The sequence below is a fragment of the Ostrea edulis genome, chromosome 2 (genome assembly GCF_947568905.1).
Source record: "Ostrea edulis chromosome 2, xbOstEdul1.1, whole genome shotgun sequence".
Classification (NCBI taxonomy): Eukaryota; Metazoa; Mollusca; class Bivalvia; order Ostreida; family Ostreidae; genus Ostrea; species Ostrea edulis.
The window spans coordinates 95,723,311-95,743,175 of NC_079165.1; the positions used below are offsets into that span (position 1 = coordinate 95,723,311).

The window sequence follows — 19,865 nt, forward strand, 5'->3', positions numbered from 1 at the left end:
GATTTTTGTTGAGTAAAGTAGAATTAGTTTCACAAAATACAGTTTTATGCCATACACAATAAATGTTTTTTGTTTGGATTATCAGCTAAAAATCGACAGTGGTCAGGTGACGATAATTCCTGTCTACCAGCTGAGTTGCTGAACAACTTTTATGTAGATGTCATCGTTATTCACTCGAGAACGGACGAAGAACTCGCAAATACATTTATTTCAAATGTCAGAAGTAGATTTCAAACGGAGGATGAATATATTATCGTGAGTTATCTTGATAGAAGGCTGTCGGACGGGGCAGATGGGTTTTCAGTGGATTACAAGCGATGCTCTGTCGCTGTGTATCTTTTCACAAAGAAATCTGTGGAAGAATATCACGGTCTAACCGAACACCCCTATCTTCAAGAATTGATGTACAAAAATAAGTTAATACCGGTCTTAACACTGCCAAAAGAGGAACTAGATATTTCTATGGCTGCCTGTGTACCAGTACCTTTGCTGTATTATAACAAGAAGGCGAGTGAATGTCCATATGCAATGTTAGAATTGTTAAAGAACAACATTAAAATCCGTAGAATGAAGGAGAGAAGTCATACAGAAAAACGAGAGCGATATCTCAGAGACAACCCCCGGGACATTCAGAAAGACTGCCCTGGTGCTGTTAAAGAGAATCCTCCGGGCATCAACATCAATGCAAATACCGTTATAGTGGGAAATAATACATTGATCTATCATAGCCGTAACACTGGGAGGAACAAGGAAAGTAAGCACACCATTTCCAAGACAGACTTGACGGAATCCTTAACAGACAATACCATACAACTAGACAGAGGGTGTTCTTACAGTGACAGCTGTCAGGACGAGCCAGGAAGAACACAACAAAACACTACCGAGAGCATTCAAACACCATATGCTTCCATGAGTTCCTCGTCAGAGGAAAATTTCGCGTCTAACTCCAGCTTTTCCAATGAACCACAAAGAGATAGTGGCAAACACCTAATAAACCATGTAAGTTATGGAACACCTCGGGGATCAAATTTCGAAAATGCAATAAATGATCCCTCAAGCAATCCAGTACCGAAAGCGATTTCCGGTGAATATTTCACGTGGAATTCTGCTTTCAGTAATGAAGATAGAGCGACAAATAGAGAAGAAATGTCGCATGAAAACATAAGCACTAATTCACGAAACCATTTGCCCCGCCCACAAAAGATAGAATGTGAGATACGGTCGTTTCCGTCTACGGTGTCTGTATATCCTTCCATGGACGCTCCAGTAACAAACGACACATCCACTAACCAAAGAACAACTTTGAGTCCAAGTACCGGAAGTACTAACGGTGATGCAGGGCAGAATAAGCAGGCTAATATGGATCAGAAAAATGTGGAAAGACCCAAGGAAAATAAAACGCTTCAGAGAAATATGGAAAGATCAAAGGAAAATAAACCGCTAGATTCAAGCCAGGAACGGAGGATTAGAGAAAAGGCAATCGCGATCTGTGATCCAAAAGACTCCTTGTTTGTTTTTGCTAAAGGTTTAGGCGAATCTTTACGTATAGACTCTTTGTTTAATAATGATTGATGTAAACATTATTCATAAACGTTTTTTATACTGCACTTAAGTTTAAGATATCTATCAGAGCAGTGTGGAAACAAATAACGAAAAGAACAAATGAAGCTTGCTAAACGCCTTTGTAAAATCTAAATTTGATGATGGAAACTGTCTATATTTTGGAGTTGGGGAAAACATTGGACCGGCTGCAACGGGTGCATAATACTGCTGCTCGTCTATTTCCGAGGTCGCCGAAACTGGGACACATATTTCTGATTCTGGCGGAACTGCATTGCCTTCCCATCAATTACCGACCCCTATTCAAGATTTTGACCAATACATATTGTTCCTTCCACGGATCTGCGCAGTCATACATTGCAGTCACGACTTGTGGCGCCAAAGATCAGAGCAAAACAATACGGACAACGCCAACACAGCTGGGCTGCAGCACATCTCTGGAATGACGATCCAGATGACATCAAGAAGTCAACATCTCTTGAAATTTTCCCAAAAAAACGTAACTCATTTTTACCAATTAACTTTTTAGATTCTAACATGTATAAACTGTGTTTTTAATTATAAAACATCCCAAACAAAAAAAACCCAAAAAACATTTAAGCTTGTAAAGCGCCTTAGAGTGATTTGTTTTACATTAGGCGATATATAAATATCATTATTATTGTTATTAAAAGACCATACGGTCAATTCATCTTTATCAGGAACGAAAGGCTAGAGCAAAGAGAATCGAGACCTGTGATCCGAATGGTTCCTTGATCGCTGTTGCTGATCTTTAGGTTTCGACTCTTTGTATGTAACCATTATTCATTCACGCCTTTTGTACTACAGATAGGTTATATACAGATAGATTATATACATGTACATGTATTTGTATATAAAAAAAAAAATAAAAATAAAATGTGTTTTCTTTCAAACAAAGTACTTTTGTTAATCATTGACTTTTAAAAACCAATGTGTTCATTTCATTTTCAGAATTCTGTACTTCAGTTTTTAAAAAATGATCGTCTTCCGTATTTGCTGTAAATTGACAAATAACAATATTTTTGAACAATAGAGAATGTGTCAGTTTCGGCCCATCAGAAACGTAATTTTAAACAATTCAGAAAGTAAACGTACTATAGAAATGAACAAAAAAAGCTAGGTTCTAAGTAATACAAACCTGTTTGGTCTGAATTTGAAGAAGAATGCATTAATCCTGACATTAAAATCTAGTTTATAAGCATATCTTGACTCAGATTTTACACGATTTATACAGTTACATGATGGAAAGGGGTGCCAAGAATTTGGAAAATCATATTGTCAATACAAGAAACCAAAATTATTAAAACCCTTAGTTAAACTCTGGACAGTAACTCCCATGAGAAACATGTATACATGCCAACTTTGTAATTCTGACTATAGTGATATGTTTAAACACATTGCCTGCAGTTGTCCCAACTTTTCCTCAAACAGAGAACAATTTTGGGACTACATGATATTACAAAGCTTGATCTATGCAGAATTTGGTGTTCTTGATGAAAACGATTGATATACAGTAGCGGATTTAGAGGGGGGGCCAATAAAATTTTCAAATTTAAGGTAAGTCGCGGTATCTTGTTTCGGAAAGTGTACTAAACGATAAAAGAAACAATAATTTCTTCCACTCCAGGAGAAATAAATGGCAAAATCTTTTGATTTCTTGATTACTTTATTGGGAGAACTTAATTTTTTTTTCTTCAAAAAACCCTTAAAATTTGTGTCATTTTATTAATTTCACCTTATTAAAATGATAGAAAATAGTACAAATGACTAAATAGGAGAAATATTTCAAGCCTCATAAAATCTGTAAAATCCATGAGCTTCCGGGGGCTTCGCCCCCTGGACTCCCACCAGGGCTTCGCCCTGGACCCACTGCCTCATAAAATGACGCCCCCGTAACCGCAATTCCTGGATCCGCCCCTGATATACATATATGTTAGGTAAAGGCCCAAATAACCACTGTCAGAACAGGAGGGGAAAAGGTTACTACATATATGTGGGAATTATCTAATTAAAGTATTTGTCATATACAAAAGATGCATATGAATCTAAATTAAAAGTTAGTAATACACTGGGTTCCTTGTATATCACATTTCCTTTCTTTTTTATTCATTTCATGTAATTATGTAATATTGTTTTGTTTTCTTCTTTGTTCTCACATTTTCTTATTTGTACATATGTTATATGATTCATCCTTAATGTAATATATATATATTTCTGATATACTCTCTGCAAAGAGGAATAAACATATTGAATAAGTAACTGAATTTGAAGATGAATGCATTAATCCTGACATTATGTTATAAGCACGGAACTTCCGTCTTGAGAGGATGGGTTTTCGACGAAATATTGAGTTGCCCGATATAGATAAACTTTCAATGACTTATCTGTAATTGGTAGTGTTAACAAATGGGTTACACTGTGCACCGATTTCAATGACTTATCTATAATTAGTAGTGGGTTACATTGTGTACCGATTTCAATGATTTATCTATAATTAGTAGTGGGTTACATTGTGTACCGATTTCAATGACTTATCTATAATTAGTAGTGGGTTACATTGTGTACCGATTTCAATGACTTATCTATAATTAGTAGTGGGTTACACAGTGTACCGATTTCAACGGCTGTATTTATATCACGTCCCCGTGTTATCACCATATTTATGCAAATTCAGAATTTTTGATAGGCCAATATCAGTGCATGTACTAATTATCTGTAAAATATATAAATTGTTAAGTTTGTCACGTGAACACCGACACAATACATGTAGATGTTTGGGAATTTTAACAAAAAAGACAGAGGAATATCCAGGATTTCGGTTACCATAAAGTCTTAGTTTAATTTATTTTTTTCTATTGACAAGGTATGGATTCTTTACACATATTCCGTTCAAACTTCAACAATTATTACAAATCGTTCGATCATTTGTCAAAAAATTAAATTGTCCATATTTGTCTGGACATCAGAATTGGCGCGAATGAAAAGCATTACATCTTCCTGTTGGAACTTTTTGTAATTCACAAATGATGCCGTTTAAAATAGGACGGTCGCTTTAAATAGTCAGAAAAATTATTTAATTGTTAGATTTTCAATTCAAGTTTGTAATTACGTATTCACTTTTGATCACGCATCATTTCACTTTTGAAAATTTTATTTCTAGCCTTGTATTTGTAGCCTTGGGGAGTCTTTAAAAAAATTAAATCTTCTGTCACAATTATTATTGGTGATTACATACTTCATTTTGAATTCAAAATGAGGCATTTTACATATGAATGCTCTGTAATAATTCAAATTCAAATTTAGTTTTATATCAAAAATACTGTTCTGAATATTCTCATTGCTGAAATGATTTATTCCACCTGGACGAACAAAGGGATGAAGAGACACTGGAAAAGTTATCCATTTGATACACACATTGCATAACACGTACATTTTGCGTTTGTATCGAAGATCAATTGATGGCTATTTTATGCATTTACACAGAAATGAAATAGAGTATCTATTTAAAAAAAACATTTCATAGTCTACCGCACAGGGGCTTCCATTTTGTTGTCAATCTATATATATGTGAGATATCTATATATATAGATATGTGAGATATTTATATATAGATTGAGAACGGATAAGAAGCCCCTGTGGTCAACGCGAAGATTTGAGTGTTCATGGTACATGTACTATGTACATTGTAACCACAGGGGCTAAACCCGTTTTGGGCCCGAACCCTGTGATACCATAAATATAGATCAAAATGTGATTGTAACTGGCAGCAGTATTTGTCATTGTTAACATATATGGCAAATATTTCATTAGACCTACAAATTGTGATGACAGCCATTTCCTTGCAGCTGTGTATTGATCCCCGATATATATAGTACATCTATTTTAATGAAAGTAGAATGCAAATTTAAGAAATATATTTCATTTTTGAAAATGCATGAGAGTATGAACGCCGGCATTACGCTAACACGCTTCATGAATTGTGCTGGCGTGAAGCCTCGCAGTTCATACCTTCATGTATTTTCAAAAATGAAATTGAATTTTTATATAAATACAAATATTTTGTCATCTTGATGTCCAGTTTAAAAAATGAAAGAAAACATAATGGAAGAAACATTCTAGTCAATGACTCATTTAACCACCGTATAAAGTATTATTTCCTAAGCAGGCATTGTGTAAAGCATTACTAATTCACTTCTGATCAAAAAGTTTGAAACTTCATTTCATGCATCTTCACAAGTCAAGGGTTATTGATTTGTTACCTCGTGCTGAAGAGGTAAATGAATCAATATCCCATGACTCGTGAAGATGCATTTCATGATGAAATATTTCACTGGCTGTTTTAATCAAAGGAAATACTTGTATCACAACAATGATAGTTGGCTGTTTGTTTTACATTTCGTCGAAAAAATTTCATTGAAATTGAGACGTCATCAGCTGTTGGTTGCACCACAAATTTAGACTTATGCTTATAGCGTGTAGCAGTGAGGGGTGTTGCTAAAACGCGGAACAGAACGGAAAACGGAACGGAAAAATTGGAATGATTAAGGTAATTAAGGTACCACTAAAAATGTGGAAAATTTGAATTAAAATCAAAATTTTAGAAATTTGTTTTCAAGCAGTAAAACAATTTTATCTTAAATTCTGCACCATAAATTGATTAAGCTAAGTTAAATGTTTGTATAAGAGTTTACGAAGCTTTTTACAGGAATCTTGTAATTTCGGGACATAGCGAGCAGCGACACCTATGGGTAGAAAATGGAAATTATACACATTGTTTAAATACTTACTATAGGGTCATAAACTTCACTTGAGTTTTTATTGGTTCTGTTTCATTCGGTTTGTTTTCCGCTGAATCTCTTCGGCTTCAACACTAATCCACAGGATACCGGTACATGTGTGACCTTTCACTTTACATAAATTGACCCCAAATGCAGCAAACCTTTCATACACATTGGATTAGTTCGCTTTAAGATTTCACGTAATACATAAACATATATTATACTAGTTGTAGAACTAAATTCAAAACATCTTGTTCATTGGATTCAATGTTATCCTAAGGTCGCAGCTAGAGTAAAGTAATAAAATTTGAAAGGGTTGAATTATACTTCAAGTCTTTGTCAGTATATTTATTCTGAATTTTTAAATCGAGAAACAACATATTGCCACTATCGGGAAAGGAAGGGGGTCAGGGGACAAAGCCGGTAAAAGGAGGTGGTATCCACAGACGTTTGCTCAAAGGTATGATGGTTTTCAAATACATATGCATTGGTATGAAGTATATGAAACGTTGGATTCTGAGGATGACTTGCTGTTCTCTCCGTAATTTCTGCTTCTCTTGTTCATAACAAGCCTTTTGATTTCACAAAATGCTGACCTCTTCACAACATTACTGCATACAATATTTTCCATTGTGTTCCGTTTTCCGTTCCGCATTTTAGCGACACCCATCAGTGAGGATTCTTTAACCTGTCAACGCCTGTCGCGACATTTGACCTCCATTTTTAAGGTCATGTTCGAAAGACCAGCGATTCTCACTCTAAATATCGAGCGTTTTCCAAAGGAGCAACATTGATAGGATCTGACATTTGTACATGTACAATATAGATATAAAATAAATGTAATGATTATTCATATAGTATAAATCTGATTGTAAAGGGCATTTAAACACCATCTAAAATGGTTTCAAAACTTTCTTAGAAAACACACAACAAAAACGAACGATGCTAAAATTGTATATAGTACTGTAGCGCTGGGGGATCTCCACCTAAATGGAACAGCAGACCATCGCATGTTGTGGCATCCCCAAAAGAAAAGCAAATATCTATTTACAATGCATTAGTAGGGGACAGTGACAACGCGAATACAGTAGTCCACAGTCTCATGTAATAGAAAGCATCCCCCTACCTTAACGAACATTCTTGACACTATGAGCTAGAACAAAGTCCACATCTGCCACGTTTTCTGTTAATCCTGAAATAAAATGTTACGTTATAGTAAACATTAGACATATAAATAAGCACAGTTAACGAAATCAAAACTGAAACTCATTAATCGGTTTGTTTGGGGGTTTTTCTGTGTCCTTTTTCCTGTGTTTACGGCATACAGCCAAAAAATTCTTCCTTAGTAATACCAAATCTAACAATGTCACACTTAAAGTCTGAAAATCTTAACTGAATATCGAGACGAAGTCAATCCCTAGATGAATTAATCAAATTTATAAAAATAGCCAAGAAATAAGCAATATAAAAAATACTTATTACCAAGAAACAAACCTTCCTAGCAATTAAGGATTTGCTAAAGTCAAGAATGATAGATAAATAAATAAAGAAGCTCTGTTCACCGCCAGACCGAATTAGCGCAGTATGTAATATCCATTTGCAACTCTACTAAATGTTTAATACCACTAAACTTACAGTATATATATACTAAAACAAACTTCTGGCGCATTCCATTTTTAGAAAGTATGCAATACGAACAAACAGTTTCCTTTGAAAATCTTAGTAGTTGGACATTTGTAATAGAAGCATATGTTTATGCATTTAAGAAATAAATTTCGATTTTGAAAATACATAAGGATATATGTATACACTATGAGCATACGTCATAAAAAAAACATAGTCAAAATTGTTGTTTCTTGTTCTGTGACCAAGGAAGTGTCCACCGGAAATTGTTCATGAAAATACATAAGGAAGAAGTGATTGGATGTAATGAGAGAAAAAGAGAGAGTTAAGGAAATGATTGATATAAAATGTTCATAACACGCCAATTTCCTTACACAAGAATTCTACATTGGTGCTCATGTGCCAATATAAGGCATATGATGATAGGAAGAAAACTAGTCATTCATCTTCCTTAGCCAAGGATTTTCTGTCAACTCCGCGCCCCATAAACCCTTGGTTGATATGCCTTCTAAACCGGTCACAAGTGGCGCCGTTTACTGCGCACCATGCACCTTTCTGCCAATTGATAAATATAATTACGTTTCCGCAACAACAACAAAAAACCGTTACAATTCTGCAATTTTGTTTTTACTATTCCGGAAAAACTATGGCATTACGATACCGCAAAGGTTGCCGTCTATAGGAACAACCTTATACAGTAAAATGATATAAATGCATCATATGCTTTAAGTATTTATATCTTTATCAAATTACCATATAATCAAACTTTTTTAAGATGGAAAATCTCATATAAGATAAAGTTTTTAAAAACACCTTCTAGAAACTACTATATGATAATTTTTCTAGTATGACCTTGAAGTAGACATGATATTTGCACTAAAGTTAGAAAGCATTGTTTCTTCTCAACTACAAGTAAACTAGTGAAAAGCAGTTTAATGTTTTTAATTTTTCACACAGTAAGAAACAAAAACTAGAAAAAGCCGAGAATTGCCCAAATTTTATCCAGAAGAATTTTCAGGTTTGTATTTTTAAAAAAAAATGTCTGTTATCTGTTGAATTATAAAAACATTTTGATGGTTTTTATGAATAAGATTAAAGTGTCAGTTTCATTATATTACCATTTTTCTTCTCTTCGTTTTCGCTCCTTTTTATGATTGAAAAAATTGAAAAATCTTGTAAAATTGTTAAGTTGTATGTAAATTAAATCATCAGCAAATTATATCCCTTGCGTTGAACAGAATTTCAACCAATGAAATGAATTAGAATTTTCACATCATGCATTTTCTACCAATCAAAAGGAGAGGCATTGAATTGTCCGAAGATTGTAAAATATTTCAACTTTAAAATACATAACGTCTTCCAAGACGGTAATAATCACCTGAGTTGAAGTCATCGCCACTGGTAAATTGCGGAAATGCTGTGTTAGCTGTAGATTTTGTTTTGCGGAAACGTAACAACACTTTTTGTGGAAAAGTAAAAATAACATTTTTCAAAATTCGAGGAAAAGTAGTAGGCCCGCCGTTTAAATACTGTTACGCAAAAGAAAAATAGTATTAACCAATGAGATAACAGCTTATACATACGCACAGGAAAATATTATCAACAAGATGACTGCTCCCTTGGAAATTATCCGAAAACTATTTCGAATTGAAAAACTGAACGATTGCCAACAAGCTTTTGCTGATTAAACGTGATGTGTTTCTTAGAAGCAACATGGGGAGTAGGAAAACGATCATCTATGAAAATATTGGCGGTGTTGATATTTTCTCCATCTGCACAGTCGACTGTGACACATGGATTCCTTTCAAAGCACAGGTTTTCCATTATCTAGCATCGACTCCATTATGACATTTTGTTATATTTCAAAGGGACTGGTTCACGATTTTTGATATAAATATTTTTCATTTTTTATGTTAAACATTAAAAATATAACCCAGTTAATGTTAACAGCCAAAATGACCTTCTGAATGCAAGAATAAAAGCAATATTTTAGCCTTGAATCTGTGTTATGTAAACAAAGACTCGAGTCTGGGTGTTTTTGTTTTTTTTATTAATTTATTAATTTTTTATTTCACAAATATTGACATAAGACAAAAGAGCATTTGTCATTTTTTCTAACCACTTTCATACACTTTCATACTCACACTCATACTTTTGTTGGTAAGTGTTTGCATTTTTTATATAATTGTAAGAGAAAAATAATAACTATACAGAGCTCGGGTAAATAGATACCTGTGGCTTCAAAAGTAGAAAAAAATATTGCTTAAAATAGCAAAATTATAATTTTTTTATGTTGTCAAAAAGTATTTTCCATACATGCCAGGTATTTTCAAATTTTTGTATTTCTAAATTCTGATACGCAATACATTTTTCAACCTTGTATTTGTTGTATACATAGAATAATAATTCCAAGAATCTTGGCAGTTTGTTTGTTGGGTTTTTTTAAACAAGAAAAAATATATTGTTTTGTATATAGGATAAGGAAATTTACAATTCTGTTGCCTTTCGACAATGGGAGTTCACCTAATAAAATATTAAGACTCGAGTCTTTATATGTATACAAACAAGCAAGTGAAATATTGATTTTGTAAAATAAAGCATCTTAATTTTGCCTAGTCACAAATTTTAACTTTTAGATGACACATTTTACCCCAAAAATGTTTGAAATGTGAAAGATATAATAAACTTAGATCGATATACATTTCGTAAACAATAACATACCGCAATCTTTGTTTACAAAACAAATAATAAACTCTCTAAAATGAGCATCTGTGATAATGCATAACCTTAATTTTTCCAATATGTTCAAATCAAACAAACAAAACTTGTGGGCTTTGCTGTTGCTGTAAATGCAAGTTGGGTATAAAGAGCGGAGTTCAAAACATTTATTCCCTAAAATGAATAGCCATGACTTTCACCCCTACAGATGTAAATAACTAATCACAAGTGCACAACACAAAGTGGTGTGGACCTTAGTACTTCTTTACAAACAGATGTAATGTTGCAGCAAAAAATAACATCAATATTTCACACTATTCAAAAATTCCTACACGCGGACAGAATATTACCGATCATAATATAGGTCAAAAACACAGGCCCCGCAGACTGAAAGTCCACGCTTTAGCATGGGCCTAAAAAAAAATCGGTTTCTTTGAAATTGCGGCTTCTGGGTATCCTATAGCAGGATATGTGGACCTTTCAAATTCAAAGATACCTATACATGTACATACACACGTTTCCAAAATCGGTAAATCAAACAATGGGCAATGGTGGTAGTGTCAACTAGTTTGTGCTAAAATTGATCTCATGGATCGCCACATCAATGTTAGAGTGGCTGCAATTCATTGTCCTAGACAATTTGTCATAGGTTTGAAAATAAATCCACACGCCATAGAATTTCAGGGGTTTTTAATACGCATTTTCCCGTGGGCCCCGACCAAGTTCTTCAGCAGCAAGCGTCAGATGATTGACAGATAGAGCATGTATACTGCGTGTGTAACAATAGAAATTAGAATGGCCGTTCTATTCTCCCTGCAAAGTGCTGACCTTTTCAAAATGTCGCCGGCTGAATTGCACATCCTGTTCATATCTTATGATCCGTGATATGACATTTGAAAAAAAAAAACAGTTTCTATGCGAGATTTATGTATTCCATTTAATTATCAAAAATACACCCAAAATACTATTCAAAAATACAAGAAGGGGGAATGGGAGCTGGAGTCCAGTAAACAATCACTAATCATTACTTGATCAAGATAAAAGGCTCATGGCGAATGTGACCGGTCGACAGAGGATGTTTACTTCTCCTAGGCGCCTGATCCCACCTCTAATATGTTAGTACAGGACTCCGTGTTTGCTGAACTCTTAATTTTGTATTCCTTTTAAGAGTTATGAAATTGATCACTGTTCGTTATCTTCACCTTTTCTCAGGTGCAAAATTAAGATCGCATAGCTATTTTTGTAGATTGAATAAATTATAGCCATTTTACTGTCATTTGATGATGCTTACGAAGTTATGTACGTCGAGATTTTCCTAGATGATTGGCATGGAGCTCTAGGAATCGAATTTCAAATTTAAGTAAGATCATAGACAATTTAAAAGATAAAGGATAAGTAAATGTCTAAGATTTAAGTGCAAGTTCTTGCTTCAAGCAATGAGAAATTGTTTACTTGTGTAAGTCATGTCAATCTTTAAGAGGAATTGTGGGGGGAAAAAATAGCATAAACCCAAGATTAAGTTATGTGTGGAGTTTTTCAAACATGTTCTTGTGCTAAGAATATTAATGTAGTGACATATTTTGACAAAAAATGAGCAATTTTAAGAGTATATGATATGCTGGATTAATAAAACACATTCCAGACTATACTTACCAGTGTCTATATGGACGTAGACATAAACAATTATGCATATTTTTTTTTAGAGACACAGCATACGTTTATGCGTAACTTTATGACTTTTGAGTGTACTTCTCCATTGTTTTATTATATGGAATAATTCTCAATCCCAGACGCATCAAGTGCAAATCTACATAAAATCAACTCCCATCAGTACTGTCAGTACTTTGATTCAATTCGTTACCGCTTGTCACTCCCCAGAACCGTCACCATTTCTTTTGTTCGCAATACCAATATTTTCATATTGATAATATGATCGTACGGTACACTGAATATCGAGAGTATATTATTAATACTTTTGGTAAGATTCATAAATGAAGTTTTTAAAAAGTTTAGATTCCAGCTATTCATTTCTCGACAGAAAAAAAAATAGTACAAAATAACGTAGGAGAGGAATGGTTTGCCATGCTTGGAAAAAGAGTGGTAGGTGATGAAAGGGTTTGAATGAATCAGTCCCCCTCCCGACCCGCTAACACATGGCACGTGTGAATAATTGGTGCAAAGTGTAAACAGCATTAAAAGCACGCAAAAATAGAAAATACATCAAAAGAACACTAGTAATGCATTAAGCAGACATTAACAGACTACAGGATAGGGTGGCTGCACGTCATTATTTGTAAAATGAAAGTTGTTCAGACTGAAATGTAAGAATAACCAAGTTCTAAGTGGATACACAGCTTTAAAAATTTATTTATCTTATATTTTTAATCATCAAATAACAGTCATATTTCATGGAAGAAAATCGATATTTACTTATTTTACAACCGGATTCAAGTAATTAGCATTTGGTATGGTTGTAGTTGTCTCAACAAGTTAGGATAAATGGAAATAAGCAGTCATTTTTTTGCTTATTTCCTTTTTTTTTTTTTTCATCAGAGACATTCTGATTTCTATATTGAATCATGTTTAATGTAGATGGATTAGAATAATGAAAGTAGTACTACATGTCAATCTAAAATGAAGCGGAAACTTGAATGAAATATTGAAATATGAATAGATATGTGCTTTTCAAAAAACTTTGTTAGTACAAACAAGAAAATAATTGTGCATTTAAATATTGATTGACATAATGCAGTCTGTCTGAATACGAAATCATTAAACATTTGAAAAAGTGAAACTGTCATGTAAATGTTGATTTTGTTACTTCTCTTTGGTACTACATGTCTCCATTTATTTTAACTTCAGATGTCTCTTCTGTAGTCAGTAAAACATTTATTTTAACTTCAGATGTCTCTTCTGTAGCCCGTAAAACAAATTTTTCGGATATACATGTATATTCTAAATATGTTGATAATGATATGTTTGAAAAGTGCTGGGAGCAGCTTCTAGTCTCTATATCAGTGATTTAGTTATTTAAAGGAATACGGAGAAACCCGCTATTTCGCTGATGACTGTTGATATGTTGTTAAATTATAGTATATCTAGTTTGAATATGTACTTGCTCCCAGCACTTTTCATTCAAAGGATTTTCAAGTCTTTCTTCTTATATCATTAAAAGATCAGCTTGCAACCCGCATTCACCTGAACGTTTGCTCATTAGAAGGGACTGTATAATCATAAACTGACGTCACGGAAAATTACCATGTGGGAACTGTATGGTAGGCCGCTCACTTTCAACATGTGGGTAGTATTGTTTCGGTGTTTAACCGCAACACTTATTGTTATGTATGTCTCTTAACAAAGACTATAATTTATTCGGTTATGCTTTCGTCATTTAGCAAATCGGTCATTTACGACAGTTGACAAGGACTTAGGCCTTGTGTAATGAAGTTGTCTTGTACATTCTGATAATAGCAGTGTTTTCCCTAAGAACCGGCCGCCGGCCAAATTGACCGTTTCAAACGATTTTCTGGCCGGTTCAAATGTAAAAAATCAAAAAATAATATGTTGTCAATTTCAGTGATGTTGATTTACACGATCGATCTTTGCAAAGAATGTATGCGGTAGCAATTGGTTGGCTATAAATATCTTTCATATTTCTTCCTTGTTTATGTTTTTATCGAGAGCTTTTTTGAAACGGCGATTTTGATTGGACGATATTTTAAACTCTCACCTTGCGCGTGAGAAGCACATGGCAGTGAAAAATAATGAAGCGTCGAACGAATACATTACATGATTTCTTCCAGTCAAAACATCGCAAAGGTGTGTATTTAACACCACTGTGACTAACTTGTCTGAGGTAAAAATGTTCAACCCTTTGGTATATATTTAAAAATGTAGGTTAAAAAGTGGCATATGAACAAGGGTCATTTTGCCCCCTGAAATGCCTCAGAATGCAGGATTTTGCGTCTAATTTTCCAAAATTTCCATACCCCCCCCCCCGGCCTGTTACAATTCTAAATGGGCCTGTTCAAATGAAATGAATGGAAAACACTGTAATAGGTTGGTTTTTGTTGGATAATCCATCTCAGAGAAGGGTCATATTGTAATTTCTTACTTTACTTGAAGAATGTAAATTGGTAATTTTTGTGTGTACATTGTACATCCACCCAGTAAACTAAAAAAAATTACAATATGACAGAGGTCTCATTTGCCCAAACATGCGACGCACAAAGGTGCCAAGAGCCCTGCAACAATAACACTGAGTCCTATAAAGAACCTGAACATGCTTTTAAAACTACACATTCATTGTCTAGGGCAGTGATCACATGCTCTCTATGTCCAACACATTAGTTAACTTCGACCAAATCTAAGTGCATGTATGTTATTCTCACGGAGAAGTAATCTGTCTTTGTGAGGATCCCGCTTCCACATTACCCAGAATCCTAGCTGGATTCGCCTGATGAATTTTTCTCAAGACTCTCTTTGATGAAATTACATTAAAATACACTCGATACCTATAGCTTAATCCTGCTAACAAACAAGCAATGAACACACACACACACACACACACACACACACACACACACACACACACACTCAGACACATACACACACACACACACACAGGCACCTGAAGTATGAATATTACTACCCCCCCCTTTTTTTTCATAATTTTTTTTTGGTGGCAATAATTTCTCTGAAATGTATGAATTCCCAGTCTATCTCATCCCTCTTTCGATTCATGTAATCGTTTCACGCTTTTTGTAAGCTTTAAAGATTGGCCTTCTACCGGTATAATAAAATACACAAGGTAAGAAACAAAAATTTGTAAACAAACAGGGGGTCCCCGTTTCCGGGCACATTTTCCAAGTAATTACAGCGTTACCTAAGGAATTTTGACGAGCGGCAGGTCGGGGAGATGTCATACTACAAGTCTCTTCAACTCAAAACCCATATCATCTCTTTTATTTGACACAATCTTGCGTGCATTGATCGGACAGGGCTTCATCTCTTCCACTGGCAGCCAAAAAGGAGGTCACAGAGTACGAATTTGTTGTACGCGCCGTGTGATTGGTTCGCAAAGACATTGCTTAGTCCCGGGATCATCCGAAGGGTCTCGGGATTATTCGCGGACCAATCACACGACACGTTATAAATTCGTACTCTGTGACCTCCTTTTTGGCTGCCAGTGGAAGAGATGAAGCCCTGTCCGATCAATGCACGCAAGATTGCGTTAAATAAAAGAGATGAAATGGGTTTTGAGTTGAAGAGACTTGTAGTATGACATCTCCCCGACCTGCCGCTCGTCAAAATTCCTTAGGTAACGCTGTAATTACTTGGAAAATATGCCCGGAAACGGGGACCCCCTGTTTGTTTACAAATTTTTGTTTCTTACCTTGTGTATTTTATTATACCGGTAGAAGGCCAATCTTTAAAGCTTACAAAAAGCGTGAAACGATTACATGAATCGAAAGAGGGATGAGATAGACTGGGAATTCATACATTTCAGAGAAATTATTGCCACCAAAAAAAAATTATGAAAAAGGGGGGGGGGGTAGTAATATCCATACTTCAGGTGCCTGTGCACACACACACACACACACAGACACACACACAAATGAAAAACTCCCTATCCGGCGGCAGTTATTCATGCATGTAACTGTATCCAAAAAGACAAGAGGTCCATGGGCCGCATCGCTCACACGAGTCAACTTGGCCCTGTAGTTGTTTTGATGTTCAGCTATTTTGATTTTATAAAGATTTTCTTTTTGCAATCTTTTTTTCGATGAAAATTTTTGACACCATTTTATGGCCCCAACCTGCCCCATATGGTCACGATATGATCATGATACAAAGTCACAAGAAAAATCATGGTATGAAATGTAAGGTCTTGCCATATGAAATCTACTGTATATACAAAATATGAAAGCCCAATCTTAAACAGTTCATAGAATATTGCCATGGTTAACTTTTCTTAAAAGTAGGTAAAAATACATGGTCAAAAATATTGATACCAAAGGAAGATCTTGTCACAAGGAATGCATGCATGAACAAGAGGCCCATGGGCCACATCGCTCACCTGAGTCACCTTGGCCCATATCTGAAGACTTTCCATTTGTATTTGCATGTAAAACCTTAGTCCCTATTATGGCCCAAACTACCCTTTGCAAACTTGAATCTACACTATGTCAGAAAGCTTTCATGTAAATGTCAACTTCTTTGGCCCAATAGTTCTTGAGAAGAAGATTTTTAAAGCTTTTTCCTATATTTGTATGTAAAATTTTGAACAACCCCCCCCCCCCCCACTTGTGGCCCCATCCTACCCCCCGGGGGGCATGATTTGAACAAACTTGAATCTGCACTATGTCATAAAGTTTTCTTGTATATATCAGCTTTTCTGACTCAGTGGTTCTTGAGAAAAAGATTTTAACTATATATTTGTATGTAAAACTTTGATCCCCTATTGTGGCCCCATCCAACCCCAGGGGCCCATGATTTGAACAAACGTGAATCTGCATTATGTCAAGAAGCTTTCATGTAAATCTCAGCTTTTCTGGCTCAGTGGTTCTTGAGAAGAAGATTTTTAAAGTTTTTCCCTATATATTTGTATGTAAAACTTTGATTCACCCTTGGAGCCCCATCCTACCCCCGGGGGCCATGATTTGAACAAAATTGAATCTGCACTATGTCAGAAAGTTTTCATGTAAAAATCAGCTTTTCTGGCTCAGTGGTTCTTGAGAAGAAGATTATTAAAGATTTATCCTATATATTTGTATGTAAAACTTTGATCCCCTATTGTGGCCCCATCCAACCCCCGGGGCCCATGATTTGAACAAACTTGAATCTGCATTATGTCAGGAAGCTTTCATGTAAATCTCAGCTTTTCTGGCTTAGTGGTTCTTAAGAAGATTTTTAAAGATTTTGCCTATATATTTGTATGTAAAACTTTGATCCCCCTTGTGGTCCCATCCTACCACCAGGGGCCATGATTTGAACAAACTTGAATCTGCAATATGTCAGGTATATTTCAGCTCTTCTGGCCCAGTGGTTCTTGAGAAGAAGATTTTTAAATGACCCCACCCTATTTTTGCATTTTTGTGATTATCTCCCCTTTGAAAGGGACATGGCCCTTCATTTGAACAAACTTGCAAGCCCTTTACCCAAGGATGCTTTTGGCCAAGTTTGGTTGAAATTGGCCCAGTGGTTATGGAGAAGAAGTCGAAAATGTGAAAAGTTTACAGACAGACGGACAGACAGACAGACGGACAGACAGACAGACGGACGCCGGACAAAATGTGATCAGAATAGCTCACTTGAACCTTCGGTTCAGGTGAGCTAAAAATGACAGATACATCACTCGCCATTCAAAAGTTATGAGCAAAGTTAAAGTTTCGTTAAGTTCAAGAAATTGGGTCAATCTTCAAGGTGGCATGATCAAACATCATGGCATCAAAAGAAATTTCTTGCAATAAGGAAATCATATACTAAATACGAAAGCCCTCATGAGATTGCTTAATATGGTTTTCTTTAAAATAAGTCAAACTCAAGGGTCAATTTCAAAAGGTCAAAATCTTTGATACGATACCAAAAGAATGGTCTTGTCACAAGGAATAAGAAAATGAGAGCCCTATCACTCACCATTCAAAAGCTATGAACAAGGTTCAAGTTTCAGATAGACACGATCTCCTATTATGAGCCAATCCAATTTAATTCAAATTTACACTACCTAAACTCAGAAGATGCTTGCATACATACCAAAATGACTTGATCTGCTATTCTTGAAAAGAAGAATTTCAAAGATATTTCCGTACATAAACCCATTTAAACTTTGATCTCCTATTGTGGGCCCCATCCTACCCACGGAAGTCCTGGTCTGAACAACTGCAATCTACACTACCTCAAAATGCTTGCATATTAATATGACTAACCATGTCCCTCTTGTTCTGGAGAAGATTTTTTCTATATATTCCCATAAAAAATTTTGATCCTTTATTTTGGCCTCACCCTACCCCCGGCATCACAATTTGAATCTGCACTACCTGAGGATGCTTGCATATTGATATGAGTAATCATGACCCTATTGTTCTTGAGAGGAAGATTTTCGAAAATGTTTCCCTATATTCAAATGTAAAACATTAATCTACTAATGTGGATCCATCCTACTCCCGGGGGTCATGATTTGAACACACTTGAATCTGCACTACTGGTAACCCTTGCATATTAATATGACTAACCGTGGCCCTGTTCTTGAGAAGAAGGTTTTAAAAGGTTTATCCTATATATCGGCGACTGCTCTATTTCGGTGACTGACCAGAATCGGTGACTTTTTGTTTACGTGTCCGCGTTGTCGTTTCCGGGTGTTGATTTTGTCATCAATTTCGCCGCAGTGTTTGCAAACATACACAGAACACGTCTTCAAATTTTTTCCCCGAAAATGAACCACTAGAAGGAGAGTATGCAAACAATCAACACGAGCACCCCAAAAATAAGCCCATTTACTTATTACTTTTTCAAGCAAACCTTCAAATTAATATAAAGTGTACCAAAAGTCTAGAAATTTACACTATGTTATTTTATTCATTGACGTTTAGTTGCACATTCCTCCTGTATATACGTTTTTACAGTAACAAACTCTTGGCAAATCTATATTAACAATGGTCACCGAAATAGGTGACGTCACCGTTTTAGGAGCACAAAATGATATATTGTTGGGGGGTTTTTTTTGTTACGAAAATATATTCAATTGACGTACCAATGGATTTGGAATTTTTGGATGAATGTAAAGGAATTTAATTACTTTAAAGGTAGGCGTATTGTTTATTCGTTTAATCCAAGTGATTAATGAGAAAATCGCGGTTTATCATTAAGGTCACCGATACTGGTCAGTCGACTGTATCCCCGTGTATAACTTTGACCTCCTACTTTGGTTCCACCATACCCCGGAGGTCATGATTTGAACAAACTGGATTTTACAATCTACATTATGATATTTTTTATTTCAATATCTATGTTTATCATTATGATTCATTAACAAAGCCTCGCCCGATACGGGTTTCCATTTCTCACCATGTATTTTTCCGTATCAGGTCACTAACTAACTGTGTAACTAATAGTATCGTAATAGAATATAAGATGTCCAGTAGAGACTGAGATCCTGTTTACAGA

General features: G+C 35.2%; 1 protein-coding gene and 1 long non-coding RNA gene across 8 annotated transcripts in view; one reads left to right on the plus strand and one right to left on the minus strand.

Annotated features, from left to right (window-relative positions):
• Window positions 1-2,478, plus strand: part of LOC125679013 (uncharacterized) — a 29,757-nt gene extending 27,279 nt beyond the window's left edge. For all 6 annotated transcript variants that reach the window (XM_056155651.1, XM_048917878.2, XM_048917879.2 and 3 more), the window contains one exon: window positions 86-2,478. In XM_056155651.1, coding sequence (XP_056011626.1) covers window positions 86-1,572 — 1,487 coding nt within the window. In that variant the 3' untranslated portion in view covers window positions 1,573-2,478. The remainder of the gene's footprint in view (window positions 1-85) is intronic.
• LOC130051998 (uncharacterized) overlaps window positions 1-19,865 on the minus strand; it is an 89,453-nt gene that overhangs the window by 66,602 nt on the left and 2,986 nt on the right. Inside the window, exon 2 of one of the 2 annotated variants that reach the window (XR_008800302.1) lies at window positions 7,486-7,551. This is a non-coding gene — a long non-coding RNA (uncharacterized LOC130051998). Of the gene's footprint in view, window positions 1-7,485; window positions 7,621-19,865 lie in introns of those variants that run through there. The other variant, XR_008800301.1, reaches the window with a different exon arrangement.